At 35.8% G+C, this 17,681-nt stretch overlaps 1 protein-coding gene across 3 annotated transcripts in view; it reads right to left on the reverse strand.

The window, feature by feature from the left end:
• LOC134741803 (uncharacterized) overlaps positions 1–17,090 on the reverse strand; it is a 154,848-nt gene extending 137,758 nt beyond the window's left edge. The window contains exon 1 of one of the 3 annotated variants that reach the window (XM_063674710.1): positions 15,227–17,090. In XM_063674710.1, the coding sequence (XP_063530780.1) occupies positions 15,227–16,511 (1,285 nt within the window). In that variant the 5' untranslated portion in view covers positions 16,512–17,090. The remainder of the gene's footprint in view (positions 1–15,226) is intronic. The other 2 variants (XM_063674716.1, XM_063674703.1) reach the window with 2 other exon arrangements.
• Positions 17,091–17,681: the final 591 nt, after the last annotated feature.

Consider the following 17,681-nt stretch of genomic DNA (forward strand, 5'->3'; position numbering starts at 1 on the left):
ACTGTTATTACCCATTAAAAACCGGACAAGTGCGAGTCGCACTCGCCCGCCGAGGGTTCCGTACTTTTTAGTATTTGTTGTTATATAAAATTTCAACTGTCTAGCTATCAAGGTTCATGAGATACAGCCTGGTGACAGACAGACAGACAGACGGACGGACAGTGGAATCTTAGTAATAGGGTCCCGTTTTTACCCTTTGGGTACGGAACCTTAAAAAAAGGATGCCGGTCAAACTTAAAATGTTGATCTTTTACAAGTCAATAAAATTCGCAGTTAGCAGGTAAGTGCATGGGAGGAATCCTGGGTATGCGCGACATAGTCGACAAAATGCGGGTCAAAAGTCAAAAGCATTTATTTGTCCAACATGTATATGTTGCAGGAAAATTGTAAGAATCTGCCGTTGACATTGTAAAAAGTCGGCATGTTGTAAAATACCTTATGACATTAACAGCGTCGTTAGCAATTTGCCGCAGCATTTTGGTCGAATTAGTTCATTAATTTTACCACGCGTGGCGCTGCTCATCAAAACTATGAAAAACGCTGGTGTGTCCATCAAATCTGGAGTTCGTCGGACTTATTATTAGGGGCGCGTGGGACGGGGGAGGCTTTTGGATCTTTTTATTTTATATAAATTGCACATGTTATGACATCACACGATTAATTGTTTTTATTAATTAGTTTTTTGTATTGTTTTGCAAGTTTGATTGTGATATTTGTCAGAATATTATTAATGTCAAAGTATGCATGTGTTATTATTTAGGTTGGCATGACATTGAATTTGTACATCCGCATTTGAATACCTATGTTATACAAATATAATAAACTCTGATTTTGATTCTGGGTGGCTGCGGCGTTGCGGAAGAGCAGCCCTTCCGCCCTCGCCTGACGAAGTACGGTCACGGTCGGCGACCAGCCTCAGCCGCTCGCCTCGCTCGTTCCCGCGCTCCGTCACAGCTGGCGAGGGCTGCTCCCCCTCCGCGCCTCCGATTTCGTAATTGCTCTCTAGCGGTAGGACAGACAAGACCACATGGATAGTGGGGTGCTCTGATTCGGTTTTGGGTGACCTTGAGATTTTGGTGGCCGTAAAGATGGTGGTGTGGTATCAACGTTGTGGTACGTTAACACTATTGAGCGCACTAACAATTTGCCTTGGGCAATTTCCAAACGTGAAAATGTTTGCAAAATGACGATGCCGTTTGTAAAATGCCGAATCTTACAATTTGTCTGCGACATATAGGTAAGTACATAAATACAGGTCCCATATATATCATCACGGTATCGACCACCATACGGTATTGGTAAAAAAGAGATCACATCACAACTGACTACGTTGCAAATTTGACACTAAACCCAACAAACACATTAGCCATAACAACAACCCATTTAGAGTCCTGAGTGACATAGTAGTTTTATAAGACCCATAATAATAGTTTTAGGTGATACTATGGAAATAAACGGTCTTATTAATACACCGGCGCTAGTAAGGTGATATAATAGACATATGATTGCATAATGCAGCTAAAGGCTGTAATAAGGTGGTATTAGCTGCCTCTTTATATATTATGGTTACCACTTTAAGTAGATTTTAACGCTGAAGGTTCTTTTGGGGTACCCATTATAACTTACTCGCGCTATAGCTCTATAATCGTGTTATGTTTACCTTTTAGTGCTTAATGCCGCCTACAGTGTTACAACAGCTATAAAAATACTCTTAAGCCATTTAAGAGTGGCAACAGTAATTCTTATAGCTCTTAGTAATATAGTGATACAACCGACATAATTTTCCCTGTTAAATCACGTAGTTTTTTAGTGCTAGAAGTGCTATAACAGCAGTATAGAACCGTAGCTCTTCAAGAGTGTTTGTGCGAACATTATTACAGCTTAAAGTTATTTTTAAGTATTTCAGGTATAAGTAGTAGTAGTAGTAGTAGTAATCACTTTATTGTACACAACACAGGTTTACAAAAATAAATTATAGTAATGGAAGTACAAAGGCGAACTTATCCCTATAAGGGATCTCTTCCAGCTAACCTTCGAGTAGATGAGTGGAAAACTATAGCCAGGTCAGATAGACAAACTTACAGGATGTACAAATTAATATTTAAAAAAAGAAATAACACTAAAGATTAAAATACATAAAATACATACTAGCATACATACATACAATACTAAATATATATATTATAATATATATAAATATTACAAGTGTAAGAAAATAAAAATAAAGGATAGTACTTAACCAGATCACGCTGATTGGAAAGCCAAAGCTTCTTCAGATTAGCCTTGAGTGATAAGATACCTCTCTCTATAACCTTTAATGGTTTACCGTGATACATTGTTGTTTAAAGTCGAATACCACATCAAATATAGCCTTAATAGGCCCAAAAGCTCTAAACTACGACATAAGTATTAATAATCATTTACGCCATTTTGTTTACAAACAAACACAAGAATGCTTGAAATATCTAGTAATAAAGCAGTAATTGTTAAGGTCATTTTGTTCTGATATTACAATATCTAGTATGTTTAGCATAACCATTCACAAAACTAAAGATTATAATTAACTTACTTACAAAAAATAAACTAGGCTAGTATTTTTAGTATACAAAATTTATCAAAACATGTATATTTATAGGTACAAGGCGCTTGAAAATTGAGATGTAAAATACCATATATAATGACAGAAAAGTAATAACCGCAATAGAATTTCAGTTGAATTCTCTCTAATACGTGTCGTGAAACTTTGCTGTGTACTCACCAGGTAATAATAATTCCAATAAACCATCAAGCTGTCGCCATTATAAACAATTTGTCTGACTACGTCACGCAAAACTATGAGCGATTATTGGAAATTGTATTAAATATTTTGACATTTAAAACTACAAACGATTGTTTTCACTACTGCAGCGTTCTTGTAACACTGTAAGTGATACAAGATAACATATTACAAGGTTATTAGAACTATAAGTAAAAATACTGCTACTTTAACCCTTTATTATCACTTCCGGCAAGAATGATCCCTATTGTAGCACAATTATATCACTAGTTTATCACTATTGCACATAAAATGAACCCCTGTAGAGCTTCAAGCACTAACGTCGGTGCCTAATTCCGACTATAAGAGAGTTATAGCGTGCTATATCGCTAAATTTTAGGCCGCAGTATCGCTATCAGTGTTTAATCGAAATAATAGTCAGCTTTTATAGAACTAGTTTTATCGCTAAAATGTTACTTGGGAAACTTTCGTTTGGAGTTTTCCAAAATAAGATAGAAGAAAACGGCATCCCCAGAACAAAGGAACTACTGCTGAAAATTGATTATCTTTCATATTAGGATAGGATAGGTACCAACCTATGAATGAGCGTAAGTTTTAAAAAGTATCCGTAGACGACATCATTAGGTATAGTTAGATTGCAACCTTTACAGCCTTTTTGATCAGTAACTGGTAATAGACACGCATTTAAAATTTAGAATCCGAGCTCCCTGTCAAATGGAACGGGGGTGCGGATCGCCATTCCGAAAGAGGCATACATCTAGGATAGTCACATAATTTGTTACCTACGTAGCTAACCTGTGAAAAGAAGAAAATATGTTGAAGATCAATCCTCTATGTTTAAATATCTACCACATCTTCCCCACTAGGTGTATTCCCTTTACAGTACATAGATTTACCACCATTACGATAGGTACCTACATAGATTAAAAGAGAGTAAGACAATGTAATCAACAAAGACGCACTCATTGCCTTTGGAGTGGGTACTGTTAAAAAATACAACGCTTCAATTACCAATATGACCATATTAAATATCTATATTTTATCGCATAAGAATAAGATCAAGTTCCAACATTCAAGTTAAATCCCTAGATAGCTAAGTGCAGACGCGGCGGGCGACAGAGCTGGCACGCGGCCAAAGATTCCTCGCGCGAATGTCACTTTTTTCTCAGTTTTCGCCTTCGATGGCTCGAGGAGGCAGCTCGGCTGGCAAGCCGAACAGGCGCGATGATGATGGGTTCCGTTAATGACAAGTGGATCAAACCAAAAAAAATCCTTGAACGGTTTTATCAATATCTCTGCTTCAATGACTGAGCAATAAAAGATCAGCCCAGTTAGGGTTCAAAATGCATTTAATAAAAAAAATATTGGTTTGTTTGACTGTTAACCTAATTGCTACATTCACTTTTTTTTGCACCACATAGTTACTACTAAACTTGATCAATTTTTTACACGCTTTTACTTAGTTTTAGGCAGTGCTCCCGGTACTGGTACCGGTTCTCGTAACTCGCCATACACTCAGTACCGAGAGCATTCCCTTTGAGTCGCTCGGTATATTATTTGTTATGTTTCTACATTTATTTAAATAAAAATAAAAAATTAAAATTTTAACTGTTTATTTTTCATAAGGAACAAGAATTACAACATTCCTAGCTCCAATCTTATATTTTTAAGATTATATGGGCTAAGGGATATGGGGATGCAACCCCTGCTTACATTATTAAATTTTAATTAAATATTTTACATGCTAGTGAGTCTTTATACATTTATGTCTATCAGCACTTTTTTAACAATAGCCTTAATATTACTAGGTTTCTTATTTATATCTTCAATTACATCTCTGGGAAAGCTGTTTAGAGCTTTTGGCACGTATGAGGACCAAGTCCTATTACCATATTTCATTTTATTTATTTACAAATAAGCTTACAGTCTATAACCAACAGTCTATATACATTATTATTCTTAGTAGTCATGAAATTAGGTTCATTGGGTAAACTGCGAAGGTTATTTTGTCTACTATATCTATTCAGCTCTCCCAAACGATGCTTGTATTCCAGGATTACAGCCAGTTTAGCCTTATCATACACACTTAGTACCCTGCAGTAATTAAACAAGTTTTCATAATTATTTCTATATTGTTGTTTTATTTTTAGCGGAACTATAGTTTTTAATATTCTAATCTGAAGTTTATGGATTCTTAGTAAATAAGTTTTATAGGTTCGCCCATAGCTGGATATGCCATAGTTAATTATGGAGTCGGCCAGAGCAATATACAATAATCGGAGAATGTTATATGGCATTTTATGTTTAATTATACAAAGATTGCTGAGGATAGCCCTTAGCCTGTTGCATACATTATCGATGTGCGGTCCCCAATTAAACGAGGTATCAATTTTAATCCCAAATAAGTATGGTTGTTGACAACCTCCAACGACTCACAATTACCGCTACAGTAGGACTGCGCTGTGTGCATGCAAGCATGGTCATGGGCCACGATTTTGGGTGTCTCACAAATTTTAACATATGGAGAATAAATGTGCATTACTTTAGTTTTGCTATAGTTTATAGACAGGCCCACATCATGAGCCCATTTACATAGTATGTTGAACTCGCTCTGCATCTGACACTCCGCCACTCTTATATCTGTATTAGCAATTAATAAACATGTGTCATCAGCGAACTGGTATACCGAGGCTGTTTGGAATATATTAATCATATCATTAACATAGATTAGGTACTCCGTCGGCCCCAAAATTGATCCCTGCGCTGTGCCGTGGTACGTAATGCCTAATTATGTACAGTTACATGCACTATATTATAAATTTTCTAATATATACTATTTACTAACCTCATATTACAACCGACATTGGGGCATAGTTGCTCTCTGGCGGAACTCGAGGATATGGGGTGGCGTCTCCGAAATATCTTTATCGCGCATTTTACACGAAACTTTTGCTATAAGTAGTTACTTTAAAAACAACAAAACAGATTACATATTTTTTACTTATAAACTAATTAAAAGAGAACTGTACGTCAAATGGCGGCAAATGAAAACTTTTCACGCATGTCACGCATACGTAGTTTTTTTAATTCAGAGACAAACTAGAGCCGGGGTCGATTTTAAATTATACCATGGGTAAATATTTTTAAAATGGTTAAATAAACATATATAAATGAATATCTTCCACTTTTCCTTCTTTGTTATTATTATTCCATTAAACCTATTACTGGCTGTTACCGGCAATAACACCAAGGAACGCTAAAAACTGAGGAAGTCATTACTTAGATTTATGGAATCAAAGGAAAAAGTCTATTGTGTAAAATTGTGTCAAATCAACTCTCCTACAATACATTATATACGCCTACAATGTAATGTATTTTGGTTTATTTTTCATAACAGAATTAGTAATCAATGTTGCTTTTATGATATTTGGAGACAGGCGAAGCCATAGGGCGGAGTGATTTTATTGAGGCAATTACATTTGTAAAGATCACATATCATCAAGGTACCGAAGTAGCTATTTCATAAAAAACTTGCAAAATATTAGATATTTTTTCTTTTGTTTTTTTCTTTCTTAGGCTAGGTTATTTATAATATTTGGATAACACATACTAAAAACATTATAAAAACCTAGCTCCAGAACTCCGCAGAACCCAAGCTGCCGGTTGGTCAGGGCCGCAAAGTGAGGAACCGTCTGACTATCGGCGACGTTTCCAAGACTATCGCCTTCTGCATCTGATTCTTGAGTCAGCCGTTCGCTGAAACGACGGTCGGGACAATGATCGTCGAATCAACATCCTACATGACGGTTATCTCGTCGTGAGCCTAGTCTAGGTATTTACTAGACTAGTCTTTCTCAGCTTTCACGAGATTCTCATCATGGCGGATGGCGATCTCGACAAGTACTACGGCCTGGCGCTGCGATCGATGTACCAGCACTATGTCAGACTTAATATTTTTTATTGTTATTGTTCTACATGAATGAACGAAATAAAATTGGATGGATCAACACTATTTTCACTCGTTGCTACGGTTATTCGAGTATGTCCTGGGTCACTTTTAGCAAACTTAAGTTATTTATAAGGGGTCCCTTTGTTTGACATAATTATTGAAAGTCATAATGTAATGATTGTCATATTATCATTAGTCATAATTCTGAAACCGTTAACATTAAGGATTTTCCTCGGGTTATTCTATAGATAGGTTAGGTTAGGTTAGGTTTGTTTTATGGCAGTCCTGAAAAGGTACGCGTTTCTGAGAAAAACCAACTTATGACTAATGATAATATGACAATCATTTACATTATGACTTTCAATAATTACGTCAAACAATAGAGTTAGAGACCCTATTTATAAGCCTATTCCATTGGAAATCTTCTATTCTAAATAAGCGTGTTGGAAAACTTCTGCTATTGTTGTATTTTGGATAACGGGATAGAATGATAAGAAATATCTATTTCGATTTATCGTGTTTTACCTGTCTAGGTCTTCGTGATGATTACACTTAGGTGTGTACCCGTACTGTAACTTTACATTTGCAAAAAATAACTTTAAATTATAACTTTTCACCAAGAAACGTTCTCTCATCAACCCGCGACGTGCAAGGAAAATCGAATTTCAGCATTTTCATTTCCTGACTTCTCGTTGGCACGATGGAAAATACTAAACTTCTTTCCTTTGAGAAATTCAATTTATTTAGTATACAACTATGAGTGCTATCTTTTCGAGAAGAAAAGGCAGGAACTAGTGGCGACAAAATTTATTTAATAATATCGAGTAGGTATGTTACAGTGGGTCTTATTTAAAAAAAAAACATAAATACGTATCAGTGTCTCATATTGGCATTGGCACACAGGCAGCGGTAGATAGAACGAGCAACCGCAATTAGTATCGTTTTCGACATATTATGGATGCGATCACAACTGACTTGTGTCCCACTGCTTTATACTTAGGTATACAGGTAGGTACACTGTTCCAGGCCTTCTTTCACTGTAGAATAGAGTTAAGGTTATAGATCCCACGCTAGCATGATACGATTCGATACGATACGATTACTACGCTAATCTACGCTTATACCTGGGTGCGTAGCCAACATGCCGATCGTTTACGCTCCGTAGCGAATGAAATACAACTGTCACTGTCGCACTAATGATAGAGGGACATAAAGCGTTTCGTTGTCGTAGCGCAAGCGATTGTCACCTTGGCTAGGCACCCTGAAGCCACAACGTGAGGGATTTAAATATTTGAGACAAGCCTCTGCCCGCGACTTCCTCTTCGTAGAGGTCCTTTAAACTGATCCCTCCCTACTCCCTTAAGGTGGTTCGATTTTCATACAAAATTCAATCTGCTTTAATTAAGGCACTACACACTATTACTACACAAATATTTGCTCATTTATCTACTTTCGAATATTCGTTTGCGCTAAATTAATAGAAAAACTTTGTTTCATACAGAAATCATACATAAATCAACGTAATTTTTTCATCAATTTTACGTATGTGTGTGTCACAAATGTCGTGTACAAATACGTTGCGTGCGACGTTGCCACTCTATGACGTTGGCGACGTTGCCTGGCCGACCTGGCAGGATTTGCAGTGCCGTCATGTTTAGTGCATTTTTATTTGACAGTGTTGACACTGACACATAGGGTCATGTTTATTGTGTCAATTTGTTTGTATAAATTGAAAATGATAGCAACGTCTAAATCAAGTTACAAAAATCATCGGTGTTCTGGTCCGCGAAAATCCAGAAAAATTCAGACTCAATTGAAGCGGAATTCATGATGGTGAAGTTTCGTAAGGTAGGTACAGTTTCATTCCTTCATTGTACATTGTAATTTTCTCGTGCCGATCTTTTTAGAAAATAATTCTCACTTCTTCCGTAATGGTAGATATAAGCAGTGAACAATACCTATATAATGTAATTATTACTGTTTTGGTTGCCGAATAGTCAATGTGTCACTAACTCTAGGTTTTTTTAGGTATTGTGCAAAATGAAGAGGCATTCTTGGAAATATAATGTTTTCCTTCATTAGCCAGAAAAAATCAGGACATCCTCACTGCAATAAAGTAAAATAAAACATTTCCTGGGGATGAAAATTATGGAATTTTGTCTATGAATGAAAAACACAATTATTACTAGGTAATTTGTTGCATCATCTTTCTTCCTATAACATTAGAGATTTTGTGCTATCATGATATTATTTTTCTTTCAGGTACAGGGACAACTACGGCTAACAAATATGAAAAAATGTTATTTCATTTGTTGTGTGAATCCATCTACACCAACAAGACATCCACTGCTGGACATAGGCCTCCCCAGGGATCTCCACAACGACTGGTCTTGCAAGACCGGCCAAAATATCGAGAAATAAATAATATAAATAAACATGATAAATATCCCGTTTTCTATAATAGTTATAATTAGAAGGCCATGCAATGTTGTTACTCACTGTACCTACTTGAATCCAAAAAAATAAAATAAAAAAAGTTTTAATTTTATTTTACAATTACTACTTTATTATTAGTACATTACGATACTAGTGCGAAAAGTAGGAAATTGGCAACGAGTGGCGATAAATTAAAACACGACCGAAGGAAGTGTTTTAATCGACACGAGTTGCGAATTACCTTTTCGCACGTGTATTGTACAACGTTTTACAGTACATAATTATGGCCCTTTACATTTTCGACATATGCACGTATTGTACTAATTACTAGGGCGGTAACGTATATGTAGCACCATATGTACTAAAAAGTATTTTATAGTACATATGGTGCAACTTTCTCGCCCTAGTGCGTAAAGAGCACTTTTCATGCATATGTCGAAAGTTTAAAGGGCCATATGTACTGTAAAACGTTGTACGATACACGTGCGAATAGGTAATTCGCAACTCGTGTCGATTTAAAACACTCTCTGCGGTCGTGTTTTAATCTGTCGCCACTCGTTTCGAATTTTCCGCACTTGTATCGTAAATAACTATTTCAAACTGCAAGGGTACGATGATAGATCTCAATTCAATATAATTTTGCAACATCTGGCATTATTAGGTTATAAATTGTATGGAGATGAAATCTATCATCGTACCCTTCCAGTTTGAAAAATACTATAGAGGCTGGGCAGTAAGGGATTGCTTTACTTGTAGAACTATATTTAGCCCTTTAAAAAAAAACTGATACCTAACACTTACAAACCTGGACTTCCTTGGGCTAGTGCTACTAAGAATCGTCAGTATTCTCCATCCTTTCTGAGTTGGAAGAACCCAAAAAGGTGAGATTTGTGAAAGTCAGGTTTTCAATATATGTGGCGTTTTCAACCAAACAGGTACCTACTTATTGTTGTCATATTTCCATAAAGCTTCAAAATGAAATCAACCTAATCGACAACCGACAATGTGGTACCTTTTAGTTCAAAACGTCACATATTTTTATAAAACGTTATAAACTAATTTATTAATAATACTGAATATCTGGAAGAAAAAGAAAACATAAGTAAAAACTCAAAAATGCTCGTTTTCCCAGAGATAAGACCTAGCTAGATCGAACCCCTTACAGCAAATTTCATCGAAATCGTTAGAGCCGTTTCCGATATCACTGAAATATATTTCGGTTATATCGGAATCGGACAAGAATTCGAAGAATAAAAGGTATAAGAAACATAAGATAACACAAAAAGGACAAAAAAAAGTACCCCTGTCGTACCAGTTTCGAACCCGAATCCTCTTGCACGTATTTCCACGAACATACCGCAACGCCATTGCAGCATACTTACACTGCTTGAAATTGTCTACTACAAGCATCACGGAAACACTGTTTGCATGTGTGAGTAATAGTAGGAAATAGCATGACAGAAACACTCTGTCGACTTTAAAAGTGTTTTTTGCACTAATGAAGTATTCAATGTTTATTATAATAGTTCAATATTTATGTAAAAAGTGCGCTAAACATACTTTTAAGTATACAGATACCAACACTATTCCACAAAAAAATAAAACCTGAAAATTTGCGAAAGTGACGCCATCTAGCGGGGTTTAAGCTTTGGGTAACCTAGTCGAACCACCTTAACATTCTTGGATTTAATATAAACTCCATATCTCCGTTCTACTTTGGCTTTGTGGACTGATTCCGGAATAGAAGAAGCCGATGTCCTATTTCCACTACAAAATATTAAATTTTAAATATAGTAGGAAAAATATTACATAAGTATTTGCAATGAATAATCTGTGAATCAACTTAGCAAGAAGAATAAGAATATAAAAATTATTCAGTACCGTAAACTTTCGTTCAACTCACATAGGTACAACCATGTACAACTAATTTGTACACATAAATAAATCTCGCACATTTGCCTTCTGCGTAGTTTTCCCAATGTGATAATTCGGGGATTTCGGAAACGGCTCTAACGGGGGTTTTCGAGGACGAAAAATCTATCTAAATAGCTAGGTTTTACCTCTGGGAAAACGCACATTTTTTGAGATTTTATATGTTCTCCGAGCAAAGCTCAGTCTTCCAGATATTATATTAATTTTATTATTATGTGATACACTCGTAACGCTATTCCTCACGATACGGTGGTCTCCTTAAACTTCTAACCATAAAAGGCTAACTTCTTAGTTAAGTACATTATCCGTAAGAGGGCGCAGTAATACGTTGCTCTGTTGGTATACAAACTTAGAAAAGGAACAGCGTGGGCTCCGAGTTGTTTCTTTACTTTGATTATAGATGGCGCTTTCCTTCTTATTTGGAAAACTAACATTTTTGTATTTATTGTTCCTACTAGCTATTCAATAAAAATGTTATAAGTAATATAGGGTTAGTGACGTTAGTGTGCTAGTTACCGTCCAGCTTTAGTTTCCGTCCACTTGACGGAGTACCTACAAAGAATTGCGAAAAATTTGAGTATAAACCTATACCAATAGATGGATACAGTCTAAGGAAAAAATTTGATTCTCGATCAGATGGCGCCACTAGTTTTGGCCAACTCTCGTATAGAGGGCGTTGACTGTTTCGTTTGTTATTTATAATAACGCATACCAGTTAAAGAACATGGGTCAAAATCATATTAATGCAAGTAAAAAAATGATTTATCCATATTTAAATACATTTTAACGTATTTTTATAAATCTTCATTTTTAGTTTTAAAGTATGTCGATAGATGTCAGTGAATTTACAGTGGTTACAAAATTTACTATGACAGTACCGCTCTATCTTATTATATCCTCATTGCCTATACCTACCATACCGCATAATTTTGGACTTATTGCAATCCATAATGTCTAAACCATAAATATATCTACATAAATATAATATTTCGCAAGTAGCGAATTAAAAATAAAATATATTAGTTGCAGCTTCACATCCTTGCCTTTCATATAGGTCATATATTAAAACCAAGAAAAAAAAGTGCACATGGGAAATATCCATGTACAAGTACTGTTCTATAAGTATATTAAAACCAAAAATTATTAGTTTTAATGAGTTTTTTTTTAAGAAATCTTAGATGGACGAGAGCTAACATACGAATTTTATGAAATATTTAGTTTTCGTCCACGAACGGACGGAAACCCAAATACCTAGGCGAATATTTAGAATAGTGATTTTATTTGAATATATCTAAAAATACCTAATTTTTCCTCACAATATGATTTGTATGGCTTATTAAAGCAGGCACTTAGTTTACGTCCACTCCTTTGTCAACGGTGTGTGAATAAAATGGTATTTTGACAATTGATTCTGGATCGATTTAAATAAGGGATTGTTGAATTTGGTATAAAAATAGCTTGTCCCAATCCCAAGGAAGGACATAGTAGGTTTATCACGAAAATTATCATTATTAAAAATTAACTAATAAAAACAAAATATACAATCGATTTAAACTCAATAATGCAATGGCCGAAAACTGGCTCATACGTGGACGAAAACATAGGTGGACGGAAACTAAAATAACACTACTTATGCAAAATATAGTTTTTGTAAATAAAAACCGTAAATATTATTTATGGTCAAGTAATATTAACCTAAAACAGACAATATGAGCAATACAATTAAATACAATACATTGATATGTGTACTTTAAGATTTTTTTTTCGCATTTGAAAGTTGGCAACTCCTATAATTGGACGAAATCTAACGCACCTACCCTATAAAACTCTTTGTATAGGTATGCTTTAAAATATGTTTGAAAATGTTACGTTTTATTTATTCCAAAAGTTTTCTTACATTTGTTGATAGTGTAGATACCAATGTTTATACAGGGGGTTCAAGAACAACCACGTCACAGTGACACCGGAGGTAGTTCAACTAAAGAGGAACCTAACCAGCGTTTTTTTTTTGTTTTTTTTTTGTCGTGGAGAAATGCAGAAATTACTCCAGTATAAGTTGCATGGTTTTCCAGTTATCTATGCTGGTAGGTACTAAAAATGTTAAAAGGAAGGGGAAAATTCTTAATTATATTTTGTATTTTGGTAATAACTCGAAAACCGTGCAACTTTTACTGGAGTCATGTTAGGTTAGGTTAGGTTCTGGTTAGGTTCCTCTTGAGTTTAACTACCTCTGGTGTCACTGTGACGTTGTAAGTACTTCTGGGACAATCTGTATGTATTATTATATCACTTTTTCGCATTCATATGCAGACCATACATATTTAAATCTAAATTAAAATTAGCCTATAAATTAAGTAAACAATACACTCCTTTTTTTGGGCAGTCGTGTAATAACGATTAATCTATACATTTAATTAGAAGCCTTCAAACTTCCTGTCGATGCCGATGACACCCTTTTAAACTACAAAGTAAATTAAGGAATCCCAAAATAATTTACCGGAATGCCAAACAAAAAAAAATGCTCTCTGCTAAAAGCAGCTTGCAAGCTGCATGTTTTCTGTAATCTATAGATTCAGATTTAGCATCAATTAACCTAAGGAAAACTCTGCATACGCCTATATCACATGTTTCTGTACATGTGTTTAGGAAAAAGCTGTATAAATCATCTGACAATGGAGACCATCATTACCATAACTCGGCACTTCCCTGGAATTTCCTATCTTTCCTTCAATCTTCTACCGCGACAGGTGAAAGGTTATCAAGAGACTGTTATTCTTTTCCTTGACGTTTTTTTTGCTGCTGCCTTATGGTACCTATTTTAATACAGATTTCTGTAATTTGTATCAGAAATTTGAGCTCGATGACAGAAAATATGTTTGAAATATGTTTGTTTATTTAATAAATATTTTCCTACGTATATATTTAGCTATGGTTAAAAAAAATGGTTATTGACAGAGCCCGGAATTTTCGCGGCAAAACAAAAGACTGTCACAATCTTACTAGAGTTAGAAACATTTTTTGTCGATATCGAAAGTTATGTAGGTAATAGACGAAAAATACGGTCAACCAAATAAAAAGAATATTATAAAAAAATTAAATTGTGAGGTTTGTATAAAATTATATATAAACAGACACAATTAGTATACATAATTTAATAGTATACATAAATGGTTTTATAGTGATAAACGAAACTGTTTACTCCAAGAGAAGGTTGAGAAATTAATGATTATCTACCTACTCCTATCAATATCACAAACCAAATATAATGTCATGTGCTGTTTGTGTATTGTGTATTTTTTTATTTGGTGGACCATTTTTTCTTCCATTAAGTACCTAACTATCGATATCGATAAAAAAAAAAATTCTAACTCTAGCAAGGTTGCGCCAGTCTTTTGTTTTGCCGCGAAAATTCCGGGCTCTGGTTATTGATCAGATACGCTTTAAGGACTTCAAGGTTTATAATACATAGACGGTACCTACCATATACAGAGATAGGTTAGTACCTATACTACACCTGTACCTGTACTATAGGTATCTAATAGTTATTGCCTGTTGCTAATATATTTCATCGATATTGTTGCAGTATACATCAGGTAGAGAATAGATTTTTGAATTACGTACTTGTGGGCAGGGCACAGTCTGGCACAGTATCAGACAGAGTCAGAGATACTCAAAATTTATAAAAATAATAATAAAACTTTGCGTGTTAAATCGCAGTGCGTTTATTGGTGGGAAATGTTGGGAGTACCACGCCCTTTTAGGATATGAGTAACAGGGACTTGAATCGTAATGGTGAGGAAGGAAAACAAGTTGTGTCATCTTAGTATTTAAGTAAACGTTGATTACGAGCTAGGCGTTTAACTAAGTATATTGAAACTACTTGAATCCTGAGTTATTTTGCAATAAAAAGTAGATATACCTAATTCAAAAAATTAAATTTGTGGATGGAATTTCGACAAATTATTTACTAATTTTTTAACATTGTATCAAGTAGAAACGTCTGCGAGCGATAGGTACTACATACACATTTTTTTATTACCTAAAGGAAAAATTCGACAAATTATGTTATATTATCCATTTCAATGACAATGGGAAAGCATTTCATAGTGTAAAAACTAAATAGAAGCACTTACTGAAAAGGTACTTAGAACCAAGGCTCCGCTTTTTCTCTCTCAACTTATTCTTGAGTATTCTCCTCTTCAGTCGGCTAAGCACCATGTCTGCTTCGTCCACACTTTCGGACGACGAAGTGCGGACAATCCGCAAGTTTTCCGACACGGAGTGACTCCGCTGTCTCATAGTCACACTCTCTAAATGATTCCGTGGTTCGATTTCTGAAAAGCCACGTCTGTACATTTTTAGGCGTTTATTCATTTCACAAGCCGTCGCCGCGTCCGTGGGAATATTAATGAATCCGTTCTCTGATGTGTTATCCCGTACTTTTTGAAGGCATGGTTTTCGTAAAAAAAATTCAGGTGACTCGTGGTGCTTCAATGCTTCGGCAGAATTTAGTGAAAATTTCATTGTTTTTCGCCTGTGTACAGTACACCAATCCGGATTAGACCCGGACCGCGAGGGTAGGCTTTTTAAGTAAGTGTTCAGGAACGATATCTTATTGCTAGGCCCATTATACAAAACTCCAGATTTGGAACGCGCCAAAGTGTCATTTTTATGCCCTTCTGTGGAACCTCTTCTTTGAATGGCATCTTTCAATGACTGGGATTTATGAAGCATCGTACCTATTTCAAATTCAGATTCATTCTTTTTTGCATCCATTGAAAATTCAGACGAACTTTCTGTTGAAGTTATGCCATTCATTTTCAATATTGACTTGGTTTCGGTTTCATTCGATATTGGCTTCGTGTCATCGATACAGCTATCGTTGTCAGAACTTTTGTAACTGCTAACTTCACTAGCGCCTTCGGACTGGAAAGGGGTGGTTTCGAGGCTATTTATTTGCAAATTAGAAAAGTTCGTGTTTAATGTAAGTTTACTTGGAATGTTTGTTACACTGCCGGAATTTCGTATAATGTAACGTTTATTATCTCCCTCAACATTATCGTTAATTACGACAGGCATACGAAATACTCTTGTATAAATTTTGTCTCCAGCGACGGAATTATGTTTCCTTATCGAGTTCTTGCTAATGCAATGTTTGAAATCTTTCTCCCGCAACGACTGGCTTCCCCTGATGGAGTGCTCATCGCAAGTCTTTATGGAAACGTTTTCATCATTTGTCTCCACGAGGAGATTTCCTTCACTATCAAAAAGTTGTATCGTAGGAAATCTGATCCCAGGAGACAGATTTCGCGTCCGTAATTCCCATTTTTGTTGGCAGGGCTTTCTCAGTTGAATTCGAATTACATTATCATCTATTATGGGATCGTCACTATGATCACCGTCTTTTTTTTCGGACATGTTGATAATTTTCTTGATTGTTTGTCAATAACACGTTACGTTTTTATCAGCAAACACTTGTTTATTTACAGTCAGCTGTTCAGTGTTAATTTTGGCGCGTCGCCAGGCGAAGCGTAAAATAGTTCCAATGTCATATTTGTTTTTCACCCGAAACATAAAATATATGAGCAACACAAAAATGGCCTATTTTAACTAGGAAACTAGTATCACAAACACTCGGTCACTTTCATACACCGTAAAATGATTACTGGATACGGCACTGTAACAAACAGGTGGTGTTGAAAACGGTTGCATAAGCTCGCGTGCCGTGATTGCGCGTAATTGCATCGTCTAATGAGTACTGGGATTTAATTCGCGTCAGTTGGTCAGATCTGATTATCAGAGTCGGGTAGATTGGATATGTAGAATCGATCGATCACCGAACATTATCGACGTGAGGACGCGCCCGCGCGGTCGCAATATCTCGCGCGTTTTTCGGTGCTTCCGCGCTTGTTTTTGGACGTTCGCGTCTCCGGACATTTCTGCACTGCGGGCTAACAGTGAAATAGATGCGAGACACTATAAATAGAGACCGCCGTGCTGGCCGGCTCCCCTTGAACCTATGTGTGTATGAAACATGACGGCACTGACGTAGGCGCAACAACTGTTCGCACTGACACAGTTTTTCACTTGACCATGCAGCGTACAGCGTGGCCATACGAGCATGCGTCGCTGACTAACGCGAACAGCTGTTCTGCAGCGTAATTTGTAGATATTATTCAATTGGCTGAGATATTTTTACTACTTTACCAATCTGATTATTTGATACATTGTATTAAATGAAGCAATTAATTAAATGCCGTGCTGTCGAGTTGTTGAAACTAAATGGGTTAATTTAATTTAAAGTCATAGAAGGAGCCGAACGATTTATTCATTATTAATACATTAGTTCCGTTAACATACATCACCTTAACAATTTCTGTTTGGCCCAGTGGTTGACTGGTAGAGAATGCCTCAAGGCATTAAGTCCGCCTTTTGTACTTGTTCTTGTGCAATAAAGTTTAAAATAAATAAATCACCATATTTGTCTCTCTGTCTATCTGGCCACAATGGTACTTAACATCTGTCCGTCTAACTGAACGATTTTACAGGTAACAGCAGCGGCTGTTACAGCGCCTAAGCGGTAAAGGA

Source organism: Cydia strobilella, chromosome 1 (assembly GCF_947568885.1).
Source record: "Cydia strobilella chromosome 1, ilCydStro3.1, whole genome shotgun sequence".
Classification (NCBI taxonomy): Eukaryota; Metazoa; Arthropoda; class Insecta; order Lepidoptera; family Tortricidae; genus Cydia; species Cydia strobilella.